At 39.1% G+C, this 24,010-nt stretch overlaps 1 protein-coding gene across 9 annotated transcripts in view; it reads right to left on the bottom strand.

Moving 5' to 3' along the window:
- Positions 1-24,010, bottom strand: part of TAFA2 (TAFA chemokine like family member 2) — a 204,884-nt gene that overhangs the window by 41,721 nt on the left and 139,153 nt on the right. For all 9 annotated transcript variants that reach the window (XR_012764817.1, XR_012764816.1, XR_012764822.1 and 6 more), the window contains one exon: positions 16,479-16,585. Coding sequence is in view for 1 of the 9 variants with exons in the window: in XM_075428674.1 (XP_075284789.1) it covers positions 16,479-16,584 (106 nt within the window). In the remaining 8 variants the exon portion in view is untranslated. The remainder of the gene's footprint in view (positions 1-16,478; positions 16,586-24,010) is intronic.

The following is a 24,010-nucleotide window of genomic DNA, read 5'->3' as shown; positions in this document are numbered from 1 at the left end:
TCTTGATCTGGCGGCCTGTAGTAGACACCAGCCACTAGGTTCCCTTTGTTGCCTCTCTCTCTGATTCTTACCCTTAAGCTTTCGACCTGCTCGTGGTTATTCTTCAGGGACAGCTCTTCACTCTGCAGTGTTTTCTTGAGGTAAAGGGCAACGCCCCCACCCCTGCTTCCTCGCCTGTCCCTTCTGAACAGCCTGTAGCCATCAAGAGCTACATTCCAGTCATGGGATTCATCCCACCAAGTTTCCGTGATGGCAATCAGGTCGTAGCTTTCCATAGCCTCTTTTCAAGGTTATATGAAATTGTTATGGGGAAATAACCAACTACCCACTATTCCCTAGGAGTATCTACACTGACTCACAACAAATGTTTTTACTGCTTTAGCTCTAAAACGCACCCCAGAAAAAATAGATGAGCATTAAATAACAGTACAGGTCCGCAGAACTGATATGTTGTGAAGGGAGACAAGCATAATCTTCTTTAGCATGTGGGAGACTGTCACAAAACAAGAATTGCCTTCCCCTTCGATTCATCACCTTAAAAGCTGAACAGCAAGGGGATACACTGTAGGATTTGACAAAACGCCATTCATTAAATACTTTGTCTGATAGCATATACAAATCTAGGGGGAGTTTTATCTTCACAGGGCTCACAAGTCTTGAGAATAATCCTAGCACATATCCTCCAGGTGCAGCTGTATTTACCAGAGCATTGTAAAACAAAATAAAAAGATGGGGAGATCAGAAACTGAAGATGCAGCAGAGTGAGCCAGCCTTTCCTGACTTCAGTGGTACCGCCTTGCTTTAACACCTAATTCATAACGTGAAAGCATCGTATTGCCTAGGAGTTATATTACAACTGGGCACCCATAATTTCTCAGGAACAAGACCCGCAATATAAAAGTAAACACGGACAATGAGAATTTCCTTTTATTTCACACACAGCTACTCTGATATTTGTGGTTAGTGACTGCTCCTTGCTCGGATTTTTACTTTAGCAAATATGCTGCATAATACGAATGCTATCTGATTATTTCTGATCCTGTCTCACCTCTTCAAGGGAGTGGCATGTTCATCCACATTTCCTTTCCCGTACAGTCATTTCTAGAGTCTAGCGACACACATATTACATTAATATGTTGTCAGCTGAATGAACAGAAACCAAATTTCAGCAGTGCATGCATAGTTCAGAGCCCTAAAAGCAATGTACAGCAGTGTCTGAACCTGCAAACTGGAGAAACGTGCTGGAGTTTTGTCCCTGTTTATTTTTTTCAAGTATTATACATAAGCACACATACATACATATACAATCAAGGACATATAAGAAGTTGTCTCTAAGTCGAAGGACCCAAAACTTGAATCTTGAATCTTTATTCACTTTTTGAATCTTTCTACCACCATTTATTATATTATTATAACAATAAAGTGGAGTTTCCACTGTTCTCTACAAAAGCAAAGACACATGTCACCATGTGTCGGATACCTACAACACCGGCATCCAATCTAAGCTGGCCATCCCTCTATAAACAATGCAGAGCTAGAAAAAGAAGCACGCCCAGGAGGTAACAGCTGAATTTTAAGTATGCAAGATGAGATCCTTCCCTAAGGGAAAGAACTACATCAGCAGAGACATGACTTGGTCCCTGGTTAGTCATTTCTTTTGGGAGATTGCCCTCATGAGAATCTGACATTACCACAATACTGAAACAGGCCTAACAGAAGGTCAATGCTCTACGACCATGTCTGCTCGAGGATCGATAATATATCTGTATAACTAAAGCAACCTAAAATACATCCAGTGATTTATCCTCCACTGTAAAGCTGACCTCTAAGATCTCAGACATTTGCCAGGACTCAGCAGAGGAGTGACTTTCAGGTTCAAATATAACACTAAAGTCAAAGGAAGAAGGAAAAGGACGTTTGAGGAACATACTCCCCTAGCTATTATTTCAGGAGCTTTTAAAATGTTACTAGTTATGGTAGCAGCATTTCTAGACGGATTTTCAAAGCTCTCCTTAAACAGCAAACTTTCTCCTTCAAAGAAAAGAAAATGAAACTGACTCAGACTTCCTGGATTTAAAATACATCACTGATTTATTTCCTCATTGTAGACCATTCACTTTAATAAAGGGACACAAAAAATAGTCTGAAGCTTATAAACCCCACTCAACAGCTGTAAAATAACATTCCCACATTTTTCTGCAGGTTGTCTGTAAGAAAGAAATCTCATGTGTCCCATCTATCTCCTCCTTCATTATTAATTTTTGTTATGCATGAATACAGGAGATTTTTCCATAAAATAAATAAATAACAAAATAAATGCCAAACATAAAAACTTCACTAAAAACTACTGAAATTGCTACCTCCCAGTGATCACTGTTATGAAAAATTGAGTGATATTTTGTCATTTAACACTCCCTTCCTACAATGACTCTATTATGATAAGCCATAATTAGGCATTTTCTCATATTTTTAGTGCGGGTCATAATGTTGCTTAAGTGTAGACTGTTGTATTCCTAGTACCCAGCAGAAGAGCAAATTAGTTTATAATCACTCCTACAAATATGATCAGACAACAGGAGAGCTCTTCTGGCAGCAAAGATCAGTTTGATAAGTGGAGCTTTTTACATTATTTTCCTTACACCACTGTTTGGTGTGACAGCTTTGAATGTGAGTTCTTCACAGGATTTATTGTATATACAGGTTAAAATGCTTATTAGAGTAAGTTATATTTGAAAACAGAAGGAAGAACTAGACTTGGGAAAGGTATTGTCTTCCACAAATTCATTATTTTTATAAATATTTTCAGTACTTACTGTCAATAGTACCCAACAAACTAGCAATGTTTTTTTCAAAAAGATGAAAAAAGAATAAGGGTAAAATATTGCCTGCAATGAAATAAACCACATCAACTGCAAAAAATAAGCGTATGATTTCCATGTGCCGTTCAGACTGCTCTAATTTAGTTTTGCTCTGACTTTCAGCAAAGAATTCCACTTTTAAACGCTATAGCATGAACATAAAATGTTGATAATCTATTAATGGAGGTCTTAGTCCAAAATAATTAAAATATTTTTGTATTTTGCTATTTCCAAAAATAGCTGATTGATTCTGAACTTTTTTTCAGTACTTCTATAACTAAAGAACAGCTGTTCAACAATATGGCGTTTTTACAGGCCGTAATACACAGTGGTCCTTCTGGTATTTTTTTTTTTTTTTTTTAAATGACATCAGTTTAAAAATTATTTCTTTTTCTCTAACATTTAAGTTTTACTTCTGATTTGTGAAGTACAATATACCTAACACCTCTGTGGTAGCTAAGCTCTTTTCTTCCGTCATTTTCCTCTACACAAGCTGTTTTTCAGAGTAAACCCAGGAAAATGTAATGACAGTAACATTGTGACAGAGGGAGGGGAAATATGTACTGTCCTTAAATTGCTTAGCAGAAAGCACATCTAATGATACAGGGCAAAAACTGAAAAGTACAGCAAGGTATGAGGTAAGACCAGGGAGCACTGTCCTTGCACTGGCATAATCAGGATCCTCCTTACTCCCCGCTTTTTAGCTGTTTACATCCCATCCCACCATCTTCTCTAACATTAGGCAAGGGACCTGACTGCACTTCATTCCTGCAGTCGCCACAGAGCAGTTTCCAGGACTGGTGTGACAGCAAAGAGTAAAGAAGCCTTTGTGTTCCTCTAAACTATACTATGAATCGGAGTGGCATAAGTAGGATGAAAGATTAATTCTTTTCTCAGATGTTTCCAGAGCATAACCTCTGCCAGAGCCCTCTTCTTCTGCAACCCAGCCTTCTAGTATACTTTGTATTGGCATGATGAGGGACAAAATACACCAAAATATGGATTATTTACTTATCGTAAAAGAGATTTTCTGGATTCTCCCATGTTCTGAAAAGGTAAACATAGGCATGGAAACAGTATTTTTATTCTCCTAAGGTGTTTTTGAACCAAAACTAGAAGGAGAAGAGAGATTTACACAGCCTTTATATGCACAGTGTGCAGCAGTGTAACAAGATGGCACAATATTACTCCTTCTCCTTCCTTATTTAAACTTATATCTTCTCTCAGATACAGTTTTATTTGCTCTTAATATCTCTGGCAGATGTTCTGGGGTGAATGATGCAATTAAGAATCCAAAATTCCCACTTCTTCCAGATGCTTATTTTCTCAATATTCACTCACTGGAAATATATTTATTTTCCACTCTGCGGTGTCTAGCAGTTAGCACACCTTCTGGGTTCCATTTCACAAAATGTGTCAGTTAATCTGACACATGCCAATGTATCTTAGATGAATGTTTAGCACCAGTAATCTTTTTTTTTCTATCGGTAGTAAATTTACATAACGTAACAAAACTGAGCAAAAATTTAAATAAGTATTTTACTTAAAAAATCTTTTCATTTTGTTGTTCACAGGTACAATACTTTCTACTATCAGTCATCTTTAAAATTTAACTTTGGTTTTCCTTAGTTTTCCAGCTCACTGAAGGAATCTAACGATGATTTTAGTCTTTTCTATGATTCATTCTTTTCACTGAGACTGAATTACAGGCTTAACTGCTTCATCCTTGCTCCCCATTCATCAGACACATATATAGTCTTGGGTTCAAATTCTGGATCCAGAACAATTCTGACATTCCCAGCAACTCAGCCAGTTTCCTATGAGCCCTAGATCTCTTTCCACACACGGACCTAGAGCACAGACTCAGCTGAAGCAATTCTAATAACTTGCACCTAAAAATATAATGGCACAATGCACCCAAGATTTGTGTTGGTCTTAACAGAACATTCTTCTCGGGCATATCCTTTCCGCAGCTCTGCATTCACCCAGAATAACCCAGAATAACCCACGCATTCAGTTTTATACTTCAGTCATTCAAGGACACTCGATATTGAAGCCAGAAGTATTTTGCAAAAAGAGTTCTAAGTATACTGCATTTACTTGAGAACAATTTCAGTACAAGAGTTATAAAAATCTATGGGGAAAAAAAAGAACAAGACAGACTTGGCAGCTCCTGCCTCAGCCTCCTCATCACTACAGACAGAATTCTTGCTCAGCCTGGTAAAAAAGAGCTGCACAAAGCAGACTGCTCTTTTATGATTTTGTTGCTTTCTGTCATCTAAACCCCTAAGCCAGCCTCCATTCTCGAGCAAGTATGCCATGGCTTTGCTCCCTCTGTGTAGAGAAGTGCGTTTTTCTTGGTCACAGTTAAATGGTACTTCCACACTTTAATGGGAAGGTCAAAATTTCAGTATTATCCCTCTGCAAATTTCAAAAATTCTTCCTCGCTTTCTGTGTATTTTAGCTCAACAAGGAGAAATGGAGCAACTGCCAAATTCAGGTTTTACAACTAAACCTTTTTTAACACAACAGAATGACATTTGCAGAATGATATGCAGATATAAATGAATCTGTCACAGATCAAATTTCACTGGCTTCTCAACTGCAACATAAGACTCCATTTGAACAGTAGAAATAAAATAAGACCTTTACAATTTTATTTGGAAATTATGACCCTGATGCAGGGGAAGAATTATTTCGCAGATAAAAGAACAATATCCAAACTGAATTCTCATGCTAAGAGAATTTCCAAAAGTTCCAGAAGGTTTCCAATAGTCTGCAAACTCCTTATTATATGAATTCGGGGAAGTATTCACGCCGACACTGGAAGCCTGAGTTCCCACTTTATGAAAGCAATGAGCTCTGAAGAATGTTTCAGAGCACCTAAGAGAGATGCCTAAAACTGGATGTTGTGGCAAATTCCCTGAGTTTTCAGTCAGGTTTGAAAAGCACCTAGTATTATGTGAAGTTCCCATAAATAAATGATAAGCATTTTAAAAAACACTGAAATGGTCCACCTAAGCTATTGCATCAGTGATGACCTTGGATTTTTCTCTTTCATCCAAGTCTCTCATATCTCTGCGTGCACATGCATGCACATACGCATGCATACAGACACAGGCTTTCCTGCTTTGGAGCTGTTGGTTTGTGCAGCTTGGGCTCAAATCAATTCCCTTATCTTCCAAAACAATGAGACCCTTTCACAAATTTACATCAAGCCTTTACGGTTGGATTTCATGATCTGCAAGGTCTGTTCCAACTTAAATGATCCTATGATTCTAAATCTCTATCACAGTGGAAGACTGCCCCAGTGAGCCTTAAAATGGTAAATCCCCCTAAATCCCCCAAAGAACAGAATTAAAAATTTTTGTTCAGAAAGAAACTTTATAAATTGCAACCCAAAACACATAAAGGATTTTTCTCCTGCTATTTCCCAGAATAGCTGACTGTTTCTGAACATTTCCTTGGCACTTGTGTGACTAAAGAACAGCTGTTCTAAAATATGACATTGTACAAGCAATCACTTAACACTGCTATAGAGTAAATTCAGTGAAGGGTGTCAAGAGAGAAGGGCATAGTCTTTAGAAATGATCAGCAGAAAATTAATGCAGTTGAAAGTTACATTAACATATCCCCTGAATGCTATAGAAATGATCTCCGCATGCGATGTGATTTTCCAGGCACAAACATCTCAACCTGAATATGTGAAATCCCTGGAGTCAGATAAGGGGGGTGTGCAGTGGATACCAGCATACACATGGGGCAGTCACCTCATGCGGCATGTATGGTATGTATGTTGGATGTATGGAATATATACTGGAAAGCCTGAGAGGCAGTGCAGAAAACCCTAAGACCAGCACTGGAATATATGGCCTCCATACCTGAAACCAGATCTAGACTTTGAAGATAGAATTGGCCCTAATCTTGCCATTACAGTAATCTTACATATCTGGATACTGTTAAGGATCAGACTCTAATTATAATGTGATATTGATCCATTATATTTGACCTATAAAATGACACGATCTTAAAATGTTGAATTTGGAGGAAACATAATGTAAGGGAAACTGTAAACTATTCAGGTTTTATTTTCAATTCTATTCTTGTTTGATAGTCCCAGACATTAATAAAATTTTATGAGCGTTTCTCTTGAGGAAAAAGAGGTTAAAAAAACAAAGTTGTCAGACCAGTGGAGAAAAATTTGCTTGGTTTCTCCACCAAAGAAAGCTAGCTTCAGGGTCTTGGACATAAACTTTGTACTAGTCATGACCTTCCAATATACCTCAAGATAATCCTACTATCTGAGCTTCAAAGCCATCAGGAGACCCGGACACAGCTCTTCTACAATGCATGTCAAATTCCAAGGCTGGAAACTTCAACCAGAAGGCACATTCAGAGCTTTTCTGCACAAAAGGATTCACACATTTGGAGTAACTCAGTAGAGTCTTGTTATCAGTGTTAAGTATTTATATAAATAGACAGAGAATGGCATTTCCTCAAAAGGTTTTATTTGTGTAAACTCACTCTGATATTTACCATTAAAATTTTGTAATAATTTTCTCCTATACTACCTGTCTGTACTGGAAGGATTCTCTTTAAAGACAGTGTAGCCAATATAGTGAATGAGTACAAATGTTTCCAGAAGGACAGAAGGGTCTGGGGAGTGGGCACAGGCAGCTGCAGCAACTCCACTGGCTCACTGTGGCATAGCATCCTGCTTCATGGTGTATGATAGGAGTCTCCAGGTCACTAAACGGTCCTTCTTTTCCTCCCTGATGACAGCTGCATCCAACACCTGTTGCTTTCCTTTTCTACTCTAAGGAAAATTTTATTTAAGACATTATCTATGACATGATATACATTTAGGCAAACGAAAAATTCAGAATATTAAGGCAGTAAGTAATAATATAGTAAGCCCAGAAAATAATATTTTAAATTTGGAAATGCTAACAAAAATATACTACCATATGCTATATTAATTGAACACTTAACAAGTTAATGAAACAAGGAAAATTTTGATCAACAGACCCAAAAGTGCGGTACTATTTAACTGAGACTAATTGAACAGGGTCTAGGGGGGCTAACAATTTCTTTCATACTATTTTTATGGGTTTAGTCAAAACTGTGGCATGTAAATGTAAGCACTGTGTTTTCCTAGGTATAAGGATAAAGGAATCTAGCTGACTGCATTACTTAGGATACATAACAAATCAACAGGACTAATTTGAAACCAAAAATATAAAAGTGGAAAAGTAGATCTGATTAGAGTATTAGAGAAATGTCAACATTTACTCATGACAGGAAAAAGTAACAGCAGGGTAAGCATACTATCAGTGTTTTTTCAGTCCTAACATCTTACAATATTTTCCTAACAAAAAAGCAAAGGAAAGCTTAATCTTCCAAAACACAAACTAGCTAAAAAAATAGTTGATTGGTGGGCCAGCTAGCCAAGGGAAGATAACATTACTAATAAATGAAAAGGCAAAAAAATTCAAACATTTCTAACTGTAAAATCAACTATGTAACTTTTACAATAACATAAACTTTTATGCAATCATCTCCTTTCCACTACAACACAAAATCTGAATGTATTTAAGGAAAAGATCCTGAGTACTCACTCATGGAAAGGTAATAAAAAATTAACATTGGGATTACAAGATCAGGCCAAAAACAAAGAACTGCTATGCACTTCCCTTTTACTTGTCTTAGAAACTAACACCAGGAAACCATACTTGCCAAATGTAAACATAAATATTTTTAAGTGACCAGTACAAAGGAAAATGCATGATATCTCACTGTGACTCTGCAACATCTCTCTCCACGGCTGCGTCAAGGACAGCCAAGTTTCATCGTCAAGCTGGTGGTGGGAATGGGGCCAAAAATGCAGGCAGCCATTTGCTGCGATGAGGCTGGCAGCACAGAGAGGAAATAGGCATAACTCTGCTGTTGCCATGATTTCTGCACCCATGTCCCATTGAACCATCAGAACTATTGGCATCTTGGCAATCAGAGAAAATTATTTTCCTTTATACCCGGGCAGAAGGCCAAGGAATGTTATCTACTGAATTCTAACAGATACTGTATTAACATTTTAGATTGCAGTGGCAGATACTGATATGAAAGTGTTTGACTGACTGTTCTATTTTATCTTCAAGCAAATGGCAATTTTGGGATCAGGTTCTGATCCTGATATAACTGAAACTTTCAATTAATGCCCAAACTAGATAAGAATATCTAATATCTCTCTTCCCCATGTCTGCTAAAATGACTACCGTCTTCCTTTGTTTCTATATTTAAACATTAATTACACTCTGAATTAAGTTAGAGAAAGCTGCACACAAAGCATTCTCATTTAAGAGAATGTATCTCTGGGACAAACTTCCACCAGAGATAAGATTATCCACGTTTGAGACATTTCACAAATATGACAAAAGAGTTTGATGATGCAGGACTGACAAATTGATAATAGATGAGTGGATGCCTCCATCTAATATTCTGACAGACCCCACTGACCTTTTCCAGCCTCACCTGGTAGCCCCTAAGGCATCCCACACACCTCCCTCTGCCTGCCTGCAACTTCCCCCATCTAAATATTAGGGAGTTTTCTCCTACCTAATTCCAGTCAAGAACCTGGGAATATGCAGAACAGCTCTCACATGCTTTGAGAGGCCCACACATCCAGAAGGTGCATGTTGAACACATACAATTTACCCACAGGGTCAGATCCCTCACCAAATGTTATGGTACAGGCACTTCAAAAAAGTGCAAACTGAGGGAAAGATGATACTGCTGCTGCTTTTTATCCTTTATATTATAGCCTACATTATGGAACCAGGAGGAGTGCATTCGGTGCCCTCTTCAGCTCAAAGAGGTTCAAACCACCTATTTTATGTCCCCAAAGAATCCCTTCAGTCCCTCCAGCGGGACTTCTTTAGGCAGGAAGGAGAACAAGAGGGAGCATGTGGCTATCCAGTAGTTACTTAGCTGGAAGGAGGGATGACTGATCTACTTTCTGTCCTCTGCACCAAGGGTATTTATTGCTTTTAAAATTGAATACAAACACCCTCTATTTCTGCATTATGAATGCTGTCTTTGACACAGGGTAAAATCCTCAACAGAAAGAACAAAGGTACATTCATACTAAAATACCTTAGCTTCATGATGAAGGCACTTCTATGAAAAGGCAAAGGTGTGAATATTTCAGAGACGTCCCATGTATCAGTTAGGGCTATTCTTATCCAGACGCTGTGACTCTAAATGCTAGGAATGTAGATCTCAAACACCAAAATGAGAAGCAACCCCCTAATTTGCCTGAATAAAGTAAAATAGACAACATTATTCAGCTGCAAAGTGTTGCAGGTATTCACCCAAGCTTCTGAACATTGTTGTCAGTAACCCGCACAGTCTTAATGCAACAAGAAGTCACCAGAGTAAAGGACAGATACAGTCCTTCACCAGCCCTTCTGAATGATTGTAACCTCCAGGGTGATTCCCAGTAGTAAAATTGGTTACTCGTATTCTGCAATGTTCCAGTTGTTATAACGTTCAAGAACTTTTGATATGATTTTTCATACATCAATCAGAGGCCTATGGTGGACCTTTTCTTGCTGAGTACCCTGAAACTTCAGCAGGACTAATAATTCAAAGTCATTATTATAAACTAGACACAAATATATTTTAAAACAGAGAAAACTCAGTGGTGTGGGTAAAACTGAACAGAAATAAAAAAGCTTATAACAAATCTGCCCTTGGTAGGACGGATTCTTCTTTCCAAGTCTGCCCTCAGACCAGAACCCCTCAACGCAGTCACATCTAGCTCCTTAAGCCCCTTTCTTTCACCACCTCAAAAGGCTAGCTGTTTGTCTCTTCATCAGCCTTCTCAGCTGTCCCCGAGTGTTTGTTCCCGCTGTAGGCTGCCTGCAAGCTAGCCTCTCCTTTTTTACCTGACTACCCATGTCCTCTGGAGGCTTTCTCCCAGCCCACTCAGACAGTTTCGTTTGGTCTATAGAAAGCAGTCAGCACAAGAAAAACAATGTCCTCTGCTCTGTTGCTTCAAATTTAAACATACAGCAAACAGCCAATCAAGACGAGCAAACTAACTATCAGTGCTCAGAAGCATCTCCACTTAGGCATCGTCTTTAGTAAACTTCAAGGTACATTTACCCAAGTTGCAATATACAATACTTCTTACAATGAAGTTTTGTTCTGGGAGTCCAGGGAGTGCAAGCCAGTACTGGACTTTATATACTGACAGCTGAACAGGGAGTCACATGTACAGCAACAGTGTTACCCACAGGTACCTAGATGAGTATCAGCCAGTGGGTAACTGTAACGAGAAAGTTTGGCTAGGAGAAAATCTATTGCAAGATCAGAGGATCAACAGTATCTTTAAGGCACACTTCACAATGCTAAGAGTTTGGAAAGCATTGCACAAGATTCACCAGCATGTCTCAAGTCCCTCGCGCTGCCCTAGTGATACAAAAGAATGACAAATATGACATAAATCACCTATTAAGGCATCTAAACAGCTGCCCTAACCCACCAGTGAATTTCACCCCTTGCGCACGAAACAGGCACGAGGGCACTGAGGCAACGCATGTGGGCCATTACCATAGCTTTTAACAAAGTGCTGTGTTATCTCTCCCCAGAACAAATCAATTCCACAGCCCAGGGGTCAGGCAGAGCCAGGAGCCTGTCACACGCTGATTCAGTGCAGCGTTAGCATTACTGCACTTGCTAAGAGAGCCCTGATGAATGCTAGAAGACAAAAGAATGAACTTGCACCACCCCATCTGTCTGCAAGGGCTGTCACTCCTTCCACTCGCTTTCCACAACGAGGTGTACTACTGCCCATACTGGGCTACGGTATCACATTTGATTGAGTTTGTTCATTACCACAACATTTTGCCCTCTAATAAAACTTTACATTGTGGGAGACAAACACATGTGGGACTTGTGTTACACTGTATGGAGCCCTCTTGAAGGTTTGCCACATTTTGGTTCATTGTCCTGATAGAAAACATGACACATCTAGACATAAGACTTAAAAGCTCTTGCAAAAGCAAACATAAATGATGAGTTATCCAAAGAAAATAAGATACCTGGGGACAATTATTACAATTCAGCGGCATTTCTAACTCAGTTCCACAAAAACTTAAAATATTCAACCAGTTCCTTAGGCTTTCCAGGACTGTCCTGCACATTTTATTTGTACTCTTTTCACAAAACAAGAGGAAAGAGCTGGTGACCAAGGAAGAGGATGACCACTAATGAAAGCCCACCCTTGTCAAAAAATGCATCGGCTCAACCTGAAATTGTGCTACCCCTACCACTGGGTTTCTTGCTTCTCACAGTCACACCCACTCCCAAACTCCAGACCCAAACGTGGCACAGGCTCTATCCCGCACCACACCACCGGTTCCAGCAGGGCTTCTGCCCTGGCAAGGTAGCTGACAAAGGCAGACTCCTCCAGGAAGGGAGATCTAACCAGCAGTTTTAGAGCCTCCATGGCCCCTTCGTTCAGGTGGGCTTCAGAATAGCTACTCCTCTGCAAGGAGAAACCAAGATTCATTTCCCCTTGTGAATAGCAAGACATTCCCTCAGGCTTCTAATTTAGTGCAAATTCACAGACAAGTAGGACCAGCAATTCTGCATCACAAACAATAAAGAGTTTAGTTTGTTTTAGCTATATGACAGGCATCAGATGAGTAAGTTCAATTTCTGAGGGAAATTCTTAAAATTAAAATAAATTATCATTCCTTTTCATCTAGTAAGTCCAAAAATACTCCATTACTTTATTTACCTACCTGGAGCATTTTCTGGATCAATAACAAATTCCTTCTGGCTAGTAAACATTCTTCATTAATCATATATTTAAATACCTTTTTATTTTGTCCAGAGATTTCAAATTTAATATAAAGTTTATTGTTTTGAAATTTTAGGAATATTAAACTACGCTCAGATTCAAAAGCTCTCTTAATTTATTTAGATTACCTTGCTGCATTATAAATGTAAAAAAAGACTTAGTAATCACAAAAAGCTCAAAGAAATCTGAATTTTGAGAGAGTTTTTAGTTCTAGAGTAGAAACCATGTCTCGCAGTAGCTTCTTGTCTACAGACGAGTGCTTGTAAGGGGCTATTGGTGTATTTCCGTCTCAAAAGGACCCACACTTGGAACCTTAAACACAGGCTGTGGTACACGAGTCACCAAATCAATTCATGTTCCCTGTGACAGAAATAGCAAACAGGCAGTAATGCTGAACTGATGCCTGCCTGCCATATCTGCCAGTGAACACTATATGTTTGCACAGCTTTATTTGTTTTCCAAGGGCTAGCAATGAGTACGAGGATCAGGATCAGTCTTATAATAAAATACCTTATGGATTTCTTGAGGTAAAAATCTTTCAGCCACCCTCAAGATATATCAGTTTTTAGACTCATAACCTTGACAACATCCTTTTGGAGACTGATAGTCCACTCTTTACTTGTCTTCTCATAAACAGCTACTGCAGCACAAAGGGATCTGGTACTGCAGGCTGATTCATAGGTGCACGTGCTTGGGTAAAGCACACATGACCTTAGTATCAGGGTCCCCAGCGAAATGAAAAAGCAGAGTTCCTGTTTCTTTGTTGCTTTGCAGAAGACAGGGTAAACTGAATGTAAGTATGTTCACACCCAGGAACTATGCAGGAGAACTCATAATCCTCTGTGTGGTAAGAAAAGTGAACTTTGTGTTTTGTTGTAAACACTGTGAGTGCTTATCTCTTTTAGCTCTTGGACTTTCTGTCCAGACTGGTGAAATTTTAACAACCAGCCAAGATAAAGGGAGCAGAAGTCTCTTCAAACCAGTCTTCTCAAGAGAAAGATGGATGGACTTGGCACCCACACAGCTGACAACAAAAAGCTGTAATCTGAAATCCCAGGTTGTAGTCCTGGTGGCTGCTCAGCTGGACCTGAGAGCCTGGTTCTCCAAGCCCTGCCTTGACTTCTGTTCTCTTGATGCTGAATTGGGATTTCTCATTTGTGCCATATCCCTGAAATAAGTGCAATAAGCCTAGAGACGGCCTGTCGGAGTCATCTGTTTATATCCCTGCTGAAGTCTGTCGAGCAGAATGCTCATTAAACAATTTTTCAGACATTGATGATCTTTCCTTCTTTTTCTTTTTCTTTGCTTTTACAATAGCCTTCAGAAAAAGAGATGGGTTTAGAAGTTGGTGCAGCTGATGCATAATATGACTAAGTCAATAGGAAAGTAAAGATTTTTTAAAATGTAGATTATCGACCTTTGAAATTGTAGGGGCTCCTTCAAAGTTATTAGAGTTTGTCATGTCAATATGTTAGTAAGCGCTTCTATAAATGAAGATTAATGATGCTAGGGACAATTATCACTGAAGAAACTGGAACATTTCTCAGTATTTGGAAACTCTGTGCAAAGGTCAAGGTTTCCATGAATGCACCTTAGGTCTATTTCTGATATTACAGCAGGGAGAAGATTTTCTGTAGCACAATGGGAAGGTAGAGTCCCAGTTTCTATGGAAATCAATGGTAGTTGAGCTGCATAACTCTGATTTGTGCTTTTTAAAATAATCCCCCATATACAGTAAGTGCAGCAGATTTGCAAATCTACTAAATCCACAAGCCAAAATCCTTCTGAGTATTTTTTCTTTCCAAAAGAATCTGAACATGTACAATCGCTGCTCTGCTTGCATTAAACACTCAAGTCATGCTTCTTACTATTATTGTTCCCTGCAAGACTTCTTCACATATTTTGCTAAAGGCATGAAAAGTTGCAACTTCAAGACAAAGAACTAAAGCTTTTTGTTAACTTGCAGGAATGTATAGAATTCCCTACAGCTAATAACCTGGTTTTGCAGGGGAGCTCGTGCATTTTTTTTACTGTATCTCAAAACATCAAATTCAGTATTTCACAAGATATTTCTGCTCTAAGGCTGGGGCCCCAACACCAAGTAACTGTCCAGATAATTAATGGTATAGCTGTGCTGGAGATTCCCCTGCATGAATATAATCTGGAAAGCTAAAATTGGTGGGTGATCATTTGATTTTTAACTATGAAGCACTAATTCCGCAAATAGTCCTTAGGATTATAATTTGTTTCCGTGAAATACTTGGTGACAGGTTTTACTCATTAGTTTTTCAGAAAGAGTAGCAAGCATACTTTGGCAAAGTTTGAATTGGATTGAGGCAAACACAGCTTTACCAGCCATTGTGGATGGAATCAAAATGGTCTGGAGATGGCCTTTTTGATTTTTAAAGAAAGATAATTAAAGACAAAGGAATTCTGAAACTAGGCTATGATATCTTGGCTGTTTTCCAATAGACAACTAAACTGGCAAGTCACCGAAAAAATCCATATTCTGGTTTAGAGGGGAAACAAAGACTGAACAAAGGCTGTCAGGATGGTGCCTGTCTGGCATGACACCCATCTTTGGTGGCCTGCAGGATCACATCAGAACCTGTTTTGTCTGCACCCAAACTGCAACTCACAAAAGACTTTTCAGAAAGTGCCTCTGCATCCGAAAGTCCTTAATCAGTGAGGAATTTTGAAGAAAGATATCTTCACACAGCAGAAGAATATCTAGCAGCTGGATATATAAAATACCTGATCATGAAATCCTGTCATCAGAGGCAACATTATAAAATGCACATGAACATAGAGAGATGAACCGACTGGTGTTGTAGCAAACCTTCCCCAGTATTTAACCCCTTAGGTCCTGGTAATGTTCATGTCCCACCCTTACTTTACTCAAGTTGTTAGAGTTTATTCTGATCTTGAATAAGCAGATAAACAGCCAACAGACACTATACGACCATGAGAAGTGGACTTCAAAATCATATTATACTGCAGATCACATTTCAAGTTATAGTGGCCTATAAGAAGATATTAGAACATGAATCCAGAGAGCTTGTTGCTTGCATTCAGGCTTCACAGAAGCACACACACAAAAAAAGAGACCTTTTTACAAGCTTCAATAAACTATCACAGCTTCTGCTGGTGTGTATACATTTTAAGGGCTGGAATGACCAAGAGGAAACAAATCTCACATTGCCACAATCTATTAAAGTTCCTAATCTGGTGTTAGGAATGAAGCATAGAAGACAGACAACACTGCAAAGCAACGGTCTTTTTTTGGTGATGAAACAATCACATTCAGCACACATTATCCATGAAGTTAGCCTTGACAGATAACTGCACACAGTAGCAGCACATGTTACTGAAAATTGTTTCTTTCTAAGGTTCATTCCAGGAACTGATTTGTAGCACATATATCTGCTATCTGATATACCTATTTTTATGAGACAAGTAGTATTCATTATTTGTTTTTTTTTACTTTACCATCTTTACCATCTTTTCAACTGTATGATCATTACAAAATGACCTAAAATCAGAGAATGCTGAACACTGGACTGAAATACTTAGATTCTCAAGAAATTAATACAAGTCTATCCATTGAAAACTCTCCTTTGGTACTGATTAGTGGACCAATACCAGGAGACACAAATACGCATAAGGAAAAAAGGTCCCATAGACTAGATAATTCTGAATTTGTTGACAGAGGCCACAGATACAACAGTATAATAGAACAGAACAGAATTTCTTACCTTTATGATGATTTGCCCCAGATGCTAATTTCCCCCACAGCGTTACAACAAATATTATTATTAGCAGTTTTCCTTTTGTTGCTTTCCGTAAGTATCTCTTATTCATCCTGAAAACAAAAATTCACAAAAATAAGTATTTATGTTAAGACTCTTAAAAAACACTTTTTTTAATTAATTTAAGAAGAATTCAAGATGTTTTTACAAGTGTCTGGGTGACAACCCTTAAGTCTTCAATCCTGCTTAGCTGTAAATGAGGTGTATCATACAGAAAATCAGTATAACCTTCCTCCCTGGTCTGCCAGCATTTCTCCACCGTGGTCAGTTCCAGGAAAATTCAACACCTCCACTCATCATATTTCTCTCAAGGTGCAAGCAGTGGCATAACCACAGCAGACTCCAAAGCTGGCAAGAAGAATGAATCCATACAGCTATGCAGCAGGTTCTGATGTACAGAGCAGTTGCACTTGTGCGTTTGGGGCCAGCCATGGTCAGTGTGGTTCTCTCTGATCGTGCAGTGGAGTTTTTAGCTTTGGGGATCGCAACTTGTTTTGGTTTGTGCCCACGAGTCATAAGGCAGTAACAGATTTGAACAGACCTCCAGCACACGTACCAACCCTCCCACAGAGAAATCCTGTTAGGAAAAAGTGAGTGGTTTGGAAACATGGACTCGAGCAGGGCGGACTCACTAGTCTCTCTCCTGTCTATCATGGGGTAATGAAAAGATTTGATTTACTGCACCAAGGGAAATTGCACACAGCACCCTCATCTTGCTCAATGATGTTTTCTCTGTGACAGCAAGCCACCGTGGTGGCTCAAGCACAAGGTAACACATGACTTATTTCTCAGTAACCTCCTCCAAAGACAAAATACCCCTCCACCTGCCAAAAAGACAAGTTCAGGAATACAGGCTCTAGTGCTTAAGGATTACAGTTGTGCAGACAATGGCAAGAGGTATAATAAATGAAACCTTCTCTCACTTTTCATTCTATGTAGAAAAACCCTAGGGAGCTGGCTAAGAATCAGCTCTGCACTATGGTCGTGTTTCTGCTGACAGGTCAGTAGGATGATGATGCTTATTTCAAATCACTTATACTAGAAAAGCTACAAATTTGATCACTTGAACAAAATTATTGCTGTTTTCTAATGCTTGGAACTAGGGTGCCTTTCTGAGCAGAAAAAAATGCATTGCTTCAGTACGGTTGCACATTTGTCTCATTTGTCTCCTCTCATGTTCATAAGAAGGCCAAAGGAATTTAAGAGCAGCTCGTTTGCTCTGTTCATGTACAACACCATCTTGTGCAACCACAACTCTGTGAAAGGCAGACTGCTCTCATACAGAATGAACCAGTAGCCTGTTCAAAGTCCCAAATCTCTTTCCATTCCTTCGAAGTAATTCCTTTCCTCTGAGCAAATTGCTTTCTAACAGAACACCACACGCTGATAAGGCACACAACCCACAACTCCACTCATGATTTCCAGACTTGTAACCAGACCACTTCCCCCAAAACTGCCGATCTTACTCTCCTGGAGACTGATGAGATCTTGTTTAGCATTGGTAAGTTTCCACACCAGGCTGTGTGTAATAAAACACTACAACTCAAATTAAGAACCCACTAAGGAGTCTACCAAACCCTTTAAAACCTGAATTCAGAGCAAATTGAACTCAGCATCCTTTGACAGAAGTCACACATCTACATCTACAGTGTGTTTCCCAGAAGTTCAGACATCAAATTTATCAGAGAAAAAGAGAGAGGAATAAGCAGGTGCTGTATCTAGGATGGTGGATGTGCCCCTGAAAGCCTGACTGATTAATAATCACAGCGGAGGTCACGGTGTGCTATGAACCCCACCACGCTCTGCCTTCTTGCACAGATTCCAGTACCTTTGGAGTGTAAACTGCATATTCATCATCAGCTTTATGTTTATGAAACACTCAAAGCTAAAGGGAAATATATTATTTGTCACTGTAAATAAGAACAAAAAAATGAAACTGGAATGCACATTCAGCATATGCTCTTTCACAGCTATCTCTGTGAACAGAATATGAATTAACTCTTTCACTCCCAGATTCTCTTACTGCACCTGTTATGATGCTGGTGCCAAGTCATCCCTCATTAAAATCAAATCTTTCTTACTCACCTACCCAACACTGCTCAAAACCCAGTGGGACCTGCACCATTAAGCAAAGTTGAATCTAATACAGTTGTTTCGTGTACTCTGCTGATGCCAGATTCACTAGCTGTGCTACAAGGCTGGCAACAAATGCACAGCAGAAAATGCAAATACATAAGGAAAAACAGTAGCGGCAGGGGGTAAGAGAGAAAACCAACCTATCTGCCTGCAGCCCCTCAGGGTAGATGGCAAAGTGAAGACACAAACCTCTACCCACAGCCCCGCACACCAAAGAGGAGTAAGCCAGCACTGAATATAAAAGAGACTGTTCTGTAAAGTGAAGGAAAGGTTTCAGCTTTGACACAGAAAATCTGGGCTCAATGCCATTGCCAGGTTTGCAGTCATTAAAAAAACAATACACCATTTCTGTACCACAAGCCTATTACACTATTCTGCATTACTTATTTGTGGTATTCATTTTCAGAAGGACAAAAATCATAGCTTTGTCTTACAGCAGTCTTATAACTGGCACAATTAACAGAAAAGTCAGTGCAAGCAGCAGGTCTAGCTTGGGACTAATAGTTCAGAGGCCATCAGCATAAGTACCAAAAAAAATCTCAGCAGTTAGAGCATCCATAAGTTACAGCATCTCAAATAAAAAAATAGAAGATGATGTTATGTTTCAAACTAATTATGCAGTATAACACCAGACTTGCAGTTGTGTGCGTTGGCCACTCACAATGGCCATTCCAAGGACAGACGGGTGGCTGCAGCAGCACAACCAAGGTACAAAGCACTCTGCTCCCAGCAGTGCTGGTGCACACACAGAAGCCACACTGTAGCAGTACAGCCCTACAAATAAAAAATGAAGGGTTTGCAGTCCAAGAAACTCAGGAGGTTGGGATGGATGCATCTCATCAGCAAGGCAGGCAAACAGCTAGGTAAGAAGGACAGGCCATGAGATATGCTCAGTATCTGAATGCACGCATTATCACCTGGGCTCAGAAACTGTGATGCTGGGTATTTTTTATGGATTTGCAAAGCAGCTCACGATATAACACTGAGAAGACACTGGAAGTAGATAGCATTTGACCTCAGCTCTGAAACATAACTATTAGCCTCTTGCAACTCTGATGCATGTCAAGTAAGTGCATCGAGGAAATAAAATTCAGTCCATTACCGTACTGTTATTACACTAACACAACAGGTTGTGTTAAATAGAACAAATGAGCTCTGAAATGAGGTCTACTTTTACTAGAGGTGATGCAGAGCTCCACAGACAAACTATAGCTATTAACCTGGATGGTTTTCTCTGTGAGGCATTTTCCTCTTCTCTTTACCTTTCTTTCTGCAGAACCTCTCCCTTGCTGTTATCCTTACTGCCTTCAGTAATGCCACGTAAGCCAAAGGTGGTCAAAACTGAGAACAGCCATGCTACAGGAGATGCCTAAATTTGAAAATCAATTTTACATAAAAAAACAAACTTTATATGTAACAAATATTTCCTTCAGTTTCTAACCCCAACATATTGGAATAAACCCAGTGAATTCTCAGCACTTTCACTCAAAAGACGACATGAAAGGCTGCCATGTTTGAGTTCATTTTTCATTGTGCTTAGAGGCAAGGAAAAAGAAAGTCAGTTCCTTTTGTAGTTCCAGGGACACATTCAAAACAAAACAGGGGTGTTATCCACGTAATTCAAACAGGCAGTGGCTGAGTGTAAGATGACTCTGCTGTGACCAGCTCTTCGCTGATACTGTAACACAAGGAATAAATTCATAGGAATTGTTGTTACTTTTGCTCCATAAGATTCCTTTCCCCTGAAGTGTGCTCCATGAGACCATCACAGGTCTGGTAAGATGGACTCAAGAATAGACTGTTTTGCTCATTAGTGACAAACACAGGTTAAAAAATGCAGGATTTTTTTCTCAGGGTGAAACCACATCTGATGCTGCAGAAAAGCTTCACAGACTGCTGTCTCAGTACAAATCCTTCTCTCTGGCCCCCGTGGCTCATCATAGGCAAATGTGAACACACTAATAGGTTGCACAGGCTCTCCTCACCGCTGCTCCACCTCCCTGTCAGCCCCTTCCAAACAGCAGATGTGGCCCATCTATTCTGCTATGCTGAAACTGCCATCTGCAGATGTGCATTTTCAATTTCACTGCAGCAATCTAGCACCCGTAAGCTTTTGAGTTTCTGCTTTCTTCCTTCTTTGCTTCCGGGCTTGAGAGCAGCCACCTTTCCAACAGCTCAAAAACAGAGCAGAATCACATGGGAATTACCTAACATTGTATGGCCAGTGCTAAATTGCCTTGCTTTCCTATTTTAAGTAAAGTGTAACCTCATGTAATCTTTATTGTTGAGGAGAAAAATATGTAAGGAAATAATAGCTTTCACTCTTCCCTTAAGAGCTCATACACAAATAAAATTCTCATCTGTTTCCTAGGAGGAACAGCAATTTTTTCTGTTGCTCCTTTTCTTTATGAACTTCAGCTTCTGTGAAGCTGTTCAAAATTCATTCGTTCCTGCTTTACATATGGAGAAACTTTCAGCGTCAGTGAGACCCATTTGTCTTCTGCAAATGCATACACCCTGTGAATGCAATGGTTCATAAAGCGAAGGGCAAGCCTATTTCTCTACTGAATCCTGACAATACGTTTGAGACAAAAACCTGATCAAAAATTAGTCCCCCATTCTCTTACTTTTCTTTTTACAACAAATATTTGCTACTTCAGAGAAACCCTGACTGAGTAGTAGAAATCACTTCTGACCCAAAGTATCTTGTACAGAAATAATGCACCCATTTAAATTATGTTCTGTACTGCATTGAATCTTACATTATTTATCAGTTGTGTTAGTTTCTACATCCCACACAATGCAGTTATTTGCAGCTTTATTTAGCCTTTCCTGTGTAAGCTAACGCAGATTTAAAAATGCCCCTCTGGTGGATAAGGTCACTTTGTAAAAGTAACACTTATGTGACCCCTGTGTGTTTGCACATATATAAATTCCCTCTATGACATTCCTGTCATGTTTGCTCAGTGAACAAGTAATTTGCCACTCTCATTATTTCAGGTACCAGGTAGCTTGTGAAAATCAATCTTCTTTCTGCTTCATACATCACAGCCTGTAAGAGACACAAACCACATTCCGATTCTGAAACGAAGCTGGGGGAAAAACACAGACCTGCTCTCATAAGCTTCTTTCTTTGATCTGGGTGGGTAAGGAAAGAAAGAGAATAGGCATTTAGCCTAGCAAAGCATGCAGCTCTTACACAGGAGTCACAGGGGAAATCTCTGTATGCAAAGCAAAAGGGGCGGGTTTTTTTCAAAAAGTTGTTGTTTACCTGTATGGATCTTTTAAGAGCAGAACAGATAGCCCTAGAGAGCTTAGCCTTGCTATTGAGAAATATTTAGAAATTGTTAAAGCACTGTTGGCAGATGAATACATAAGGTTGTCACTGTTACTTTCAGCTGAAGCGTACCAGTGGAAGCAGACTGAAGAATTTTAGGCTTAATAAGGAGGGCTTTTGAAAGGCTACTGTGCCATGACTTAAGACACTGACGCAGACACTCTTCCCAAAAGTACTTATGCATATAATTGATGCCCATGCCCATACTTGTCTTTTATTTAAGTTAGTGTGACTTAGGCACATACTTAAATTTAAGCATATACTTTCCCAAAGAGACATGTATGTACACAACATGAGTTCTTGCAAAACGATAAGTGAGTGAGCTTTTAGAAGAAGAGACAGCTTTAAAAAAATATCTCAAATATCTGAAAAATAAAAAGTTATGGAAGATATGAAAATATGCAAGAAACCAAAAAACATCTTTCTTTACATACTGCAATTAGTTTCCCAGTAGTGGGAAGTTGGCGACAGATGCACATGCAGGTAATTACATTTGCCTGCAGTATCTCACAGCACTTGGATGTGAAATTTACATATATACTATTGTTTTCAAAATCTGATAAGCATGGGTGCTTCAATTGCCAGAGGTATGAATGCTTTCGCCACCTAGCTGCATGCCACCTCACAGGCAGAACCCCTGAGAGATTATGGGGAAAACATTTTTCTTGCTAAAGGGTATGCATGGTTGTGACGATATTGCCCTGAAAACTCAGATGATACTGATGAATGGCTTCCCTCTAAACTGCTATCAATGTTAATCTCCCCTGCTTCCAGATTAGCACCAGTTCTTTTCAGACACAATTGATTGTAATTTTCACTTTCATTAATTTTCAGATGCAACACCTAACTGAAAGCAATAAAGAAAGCAAAGAAAGAGTAAACAAGAAATGCACTGTTCTCCTAGCCAACTTCAACTCAAACAACCCAGATGTATTTAACTGCGTATATACTAAATTTCTTTCTTGGTCATTTCATCAGGACCAGCAAAAGAGTGTTCACCTGATGAACATTGATGCTGACACATTACTAAGTACACAGAAAGAAAATGTAACAAACTCTTGTGGGGTTAGATTCTGTACTTCTATATACTCATGAAAATATACAACTAATAGTAATAATCAAACATCAGACCTGCACATCCCATTCATTGTTTTTAAGTGCTAACATAAAACGTTACAGAATATTTAAAAGTCCAAGATATCCTAACATCTTTAATCTGCCCAGTGTTGTCCTACAGCCTTGTGAAATAAGCTCTCACAGTTAAGCGTTCAGTATTAGGAGGTATTTAGGCTCCAATTCACATAATTTTTTCTGATATTATTATGCCACTTTAAACTATTTCTCTCCAAGTTTCTGTGCTTAAGGGAGCTTTAAATTGTAGGGGGTACTATCTATTCACTTAATCATCATGGCATTAGTATTTGCTTATATCTTACATGTGATCCTCTTGCAGACGGTTATTTAAATTTTCTTTATTCATACCTCACTAACCAATCAAAAGTTTAACTGGAAAAAAAAAGGATAACGGTTCAATGGGCTTTGAACAAAATGTCTCACTGAGACCTGAATCACTAGGTATACTGTGATTTCATAAAGGCCACTGCAGTGGCAGAGATAAGCCTCCAAATCTATCAAGGCAGAGAAAGCATCAAATATTAGAGGAGAATGGCAACAGAAGTGCTCATATTTAAAAGCAAGGACGAAAATGATCTGGGCAAGCATAAGCCTATTAGTCTGACCTCTTCAGTCTGCAAGAGTTTACAACAGGCTTTGAAGAAAAAGATAAATTAAAGACAGAGAAGCAAATAGAACATCGGATAAAATGCAGAAGTATTACCAAGGGTAGATTGTGCCAGACTAACTTGGCAGCTTTTTTGATAACTGATTTTCCAGACAAAGAAATGAAGTTGATATAATTTGTCTGGATTTAGATAAAGCATTTACTATAGTGTCACTCCGGAACTTACACATTAAGCCAGAGACTCTGTGGGTTACTACAAGAATC

This window comes from Opisthocomus hoazin, chromosome 8 (assembly GCF_030867145.1).
Source record: "Opisthocomus hoazin isolate bOpiHoa1 chromosome 8, bOpiHoa1.hap1, whole genome shotgun sequence".
NCBI lineage: Eukaryota > Metazoa > Chordata > Aves > Opisthocomiformes > Opisthocomidae > Opisthocomus > Opisthocomus hoazin.
The sequence above is the reverse complement of the archived record's forward strand: the minus strand, read 5'-3'. Positions and strand labels throughout refer to the sequence as shown.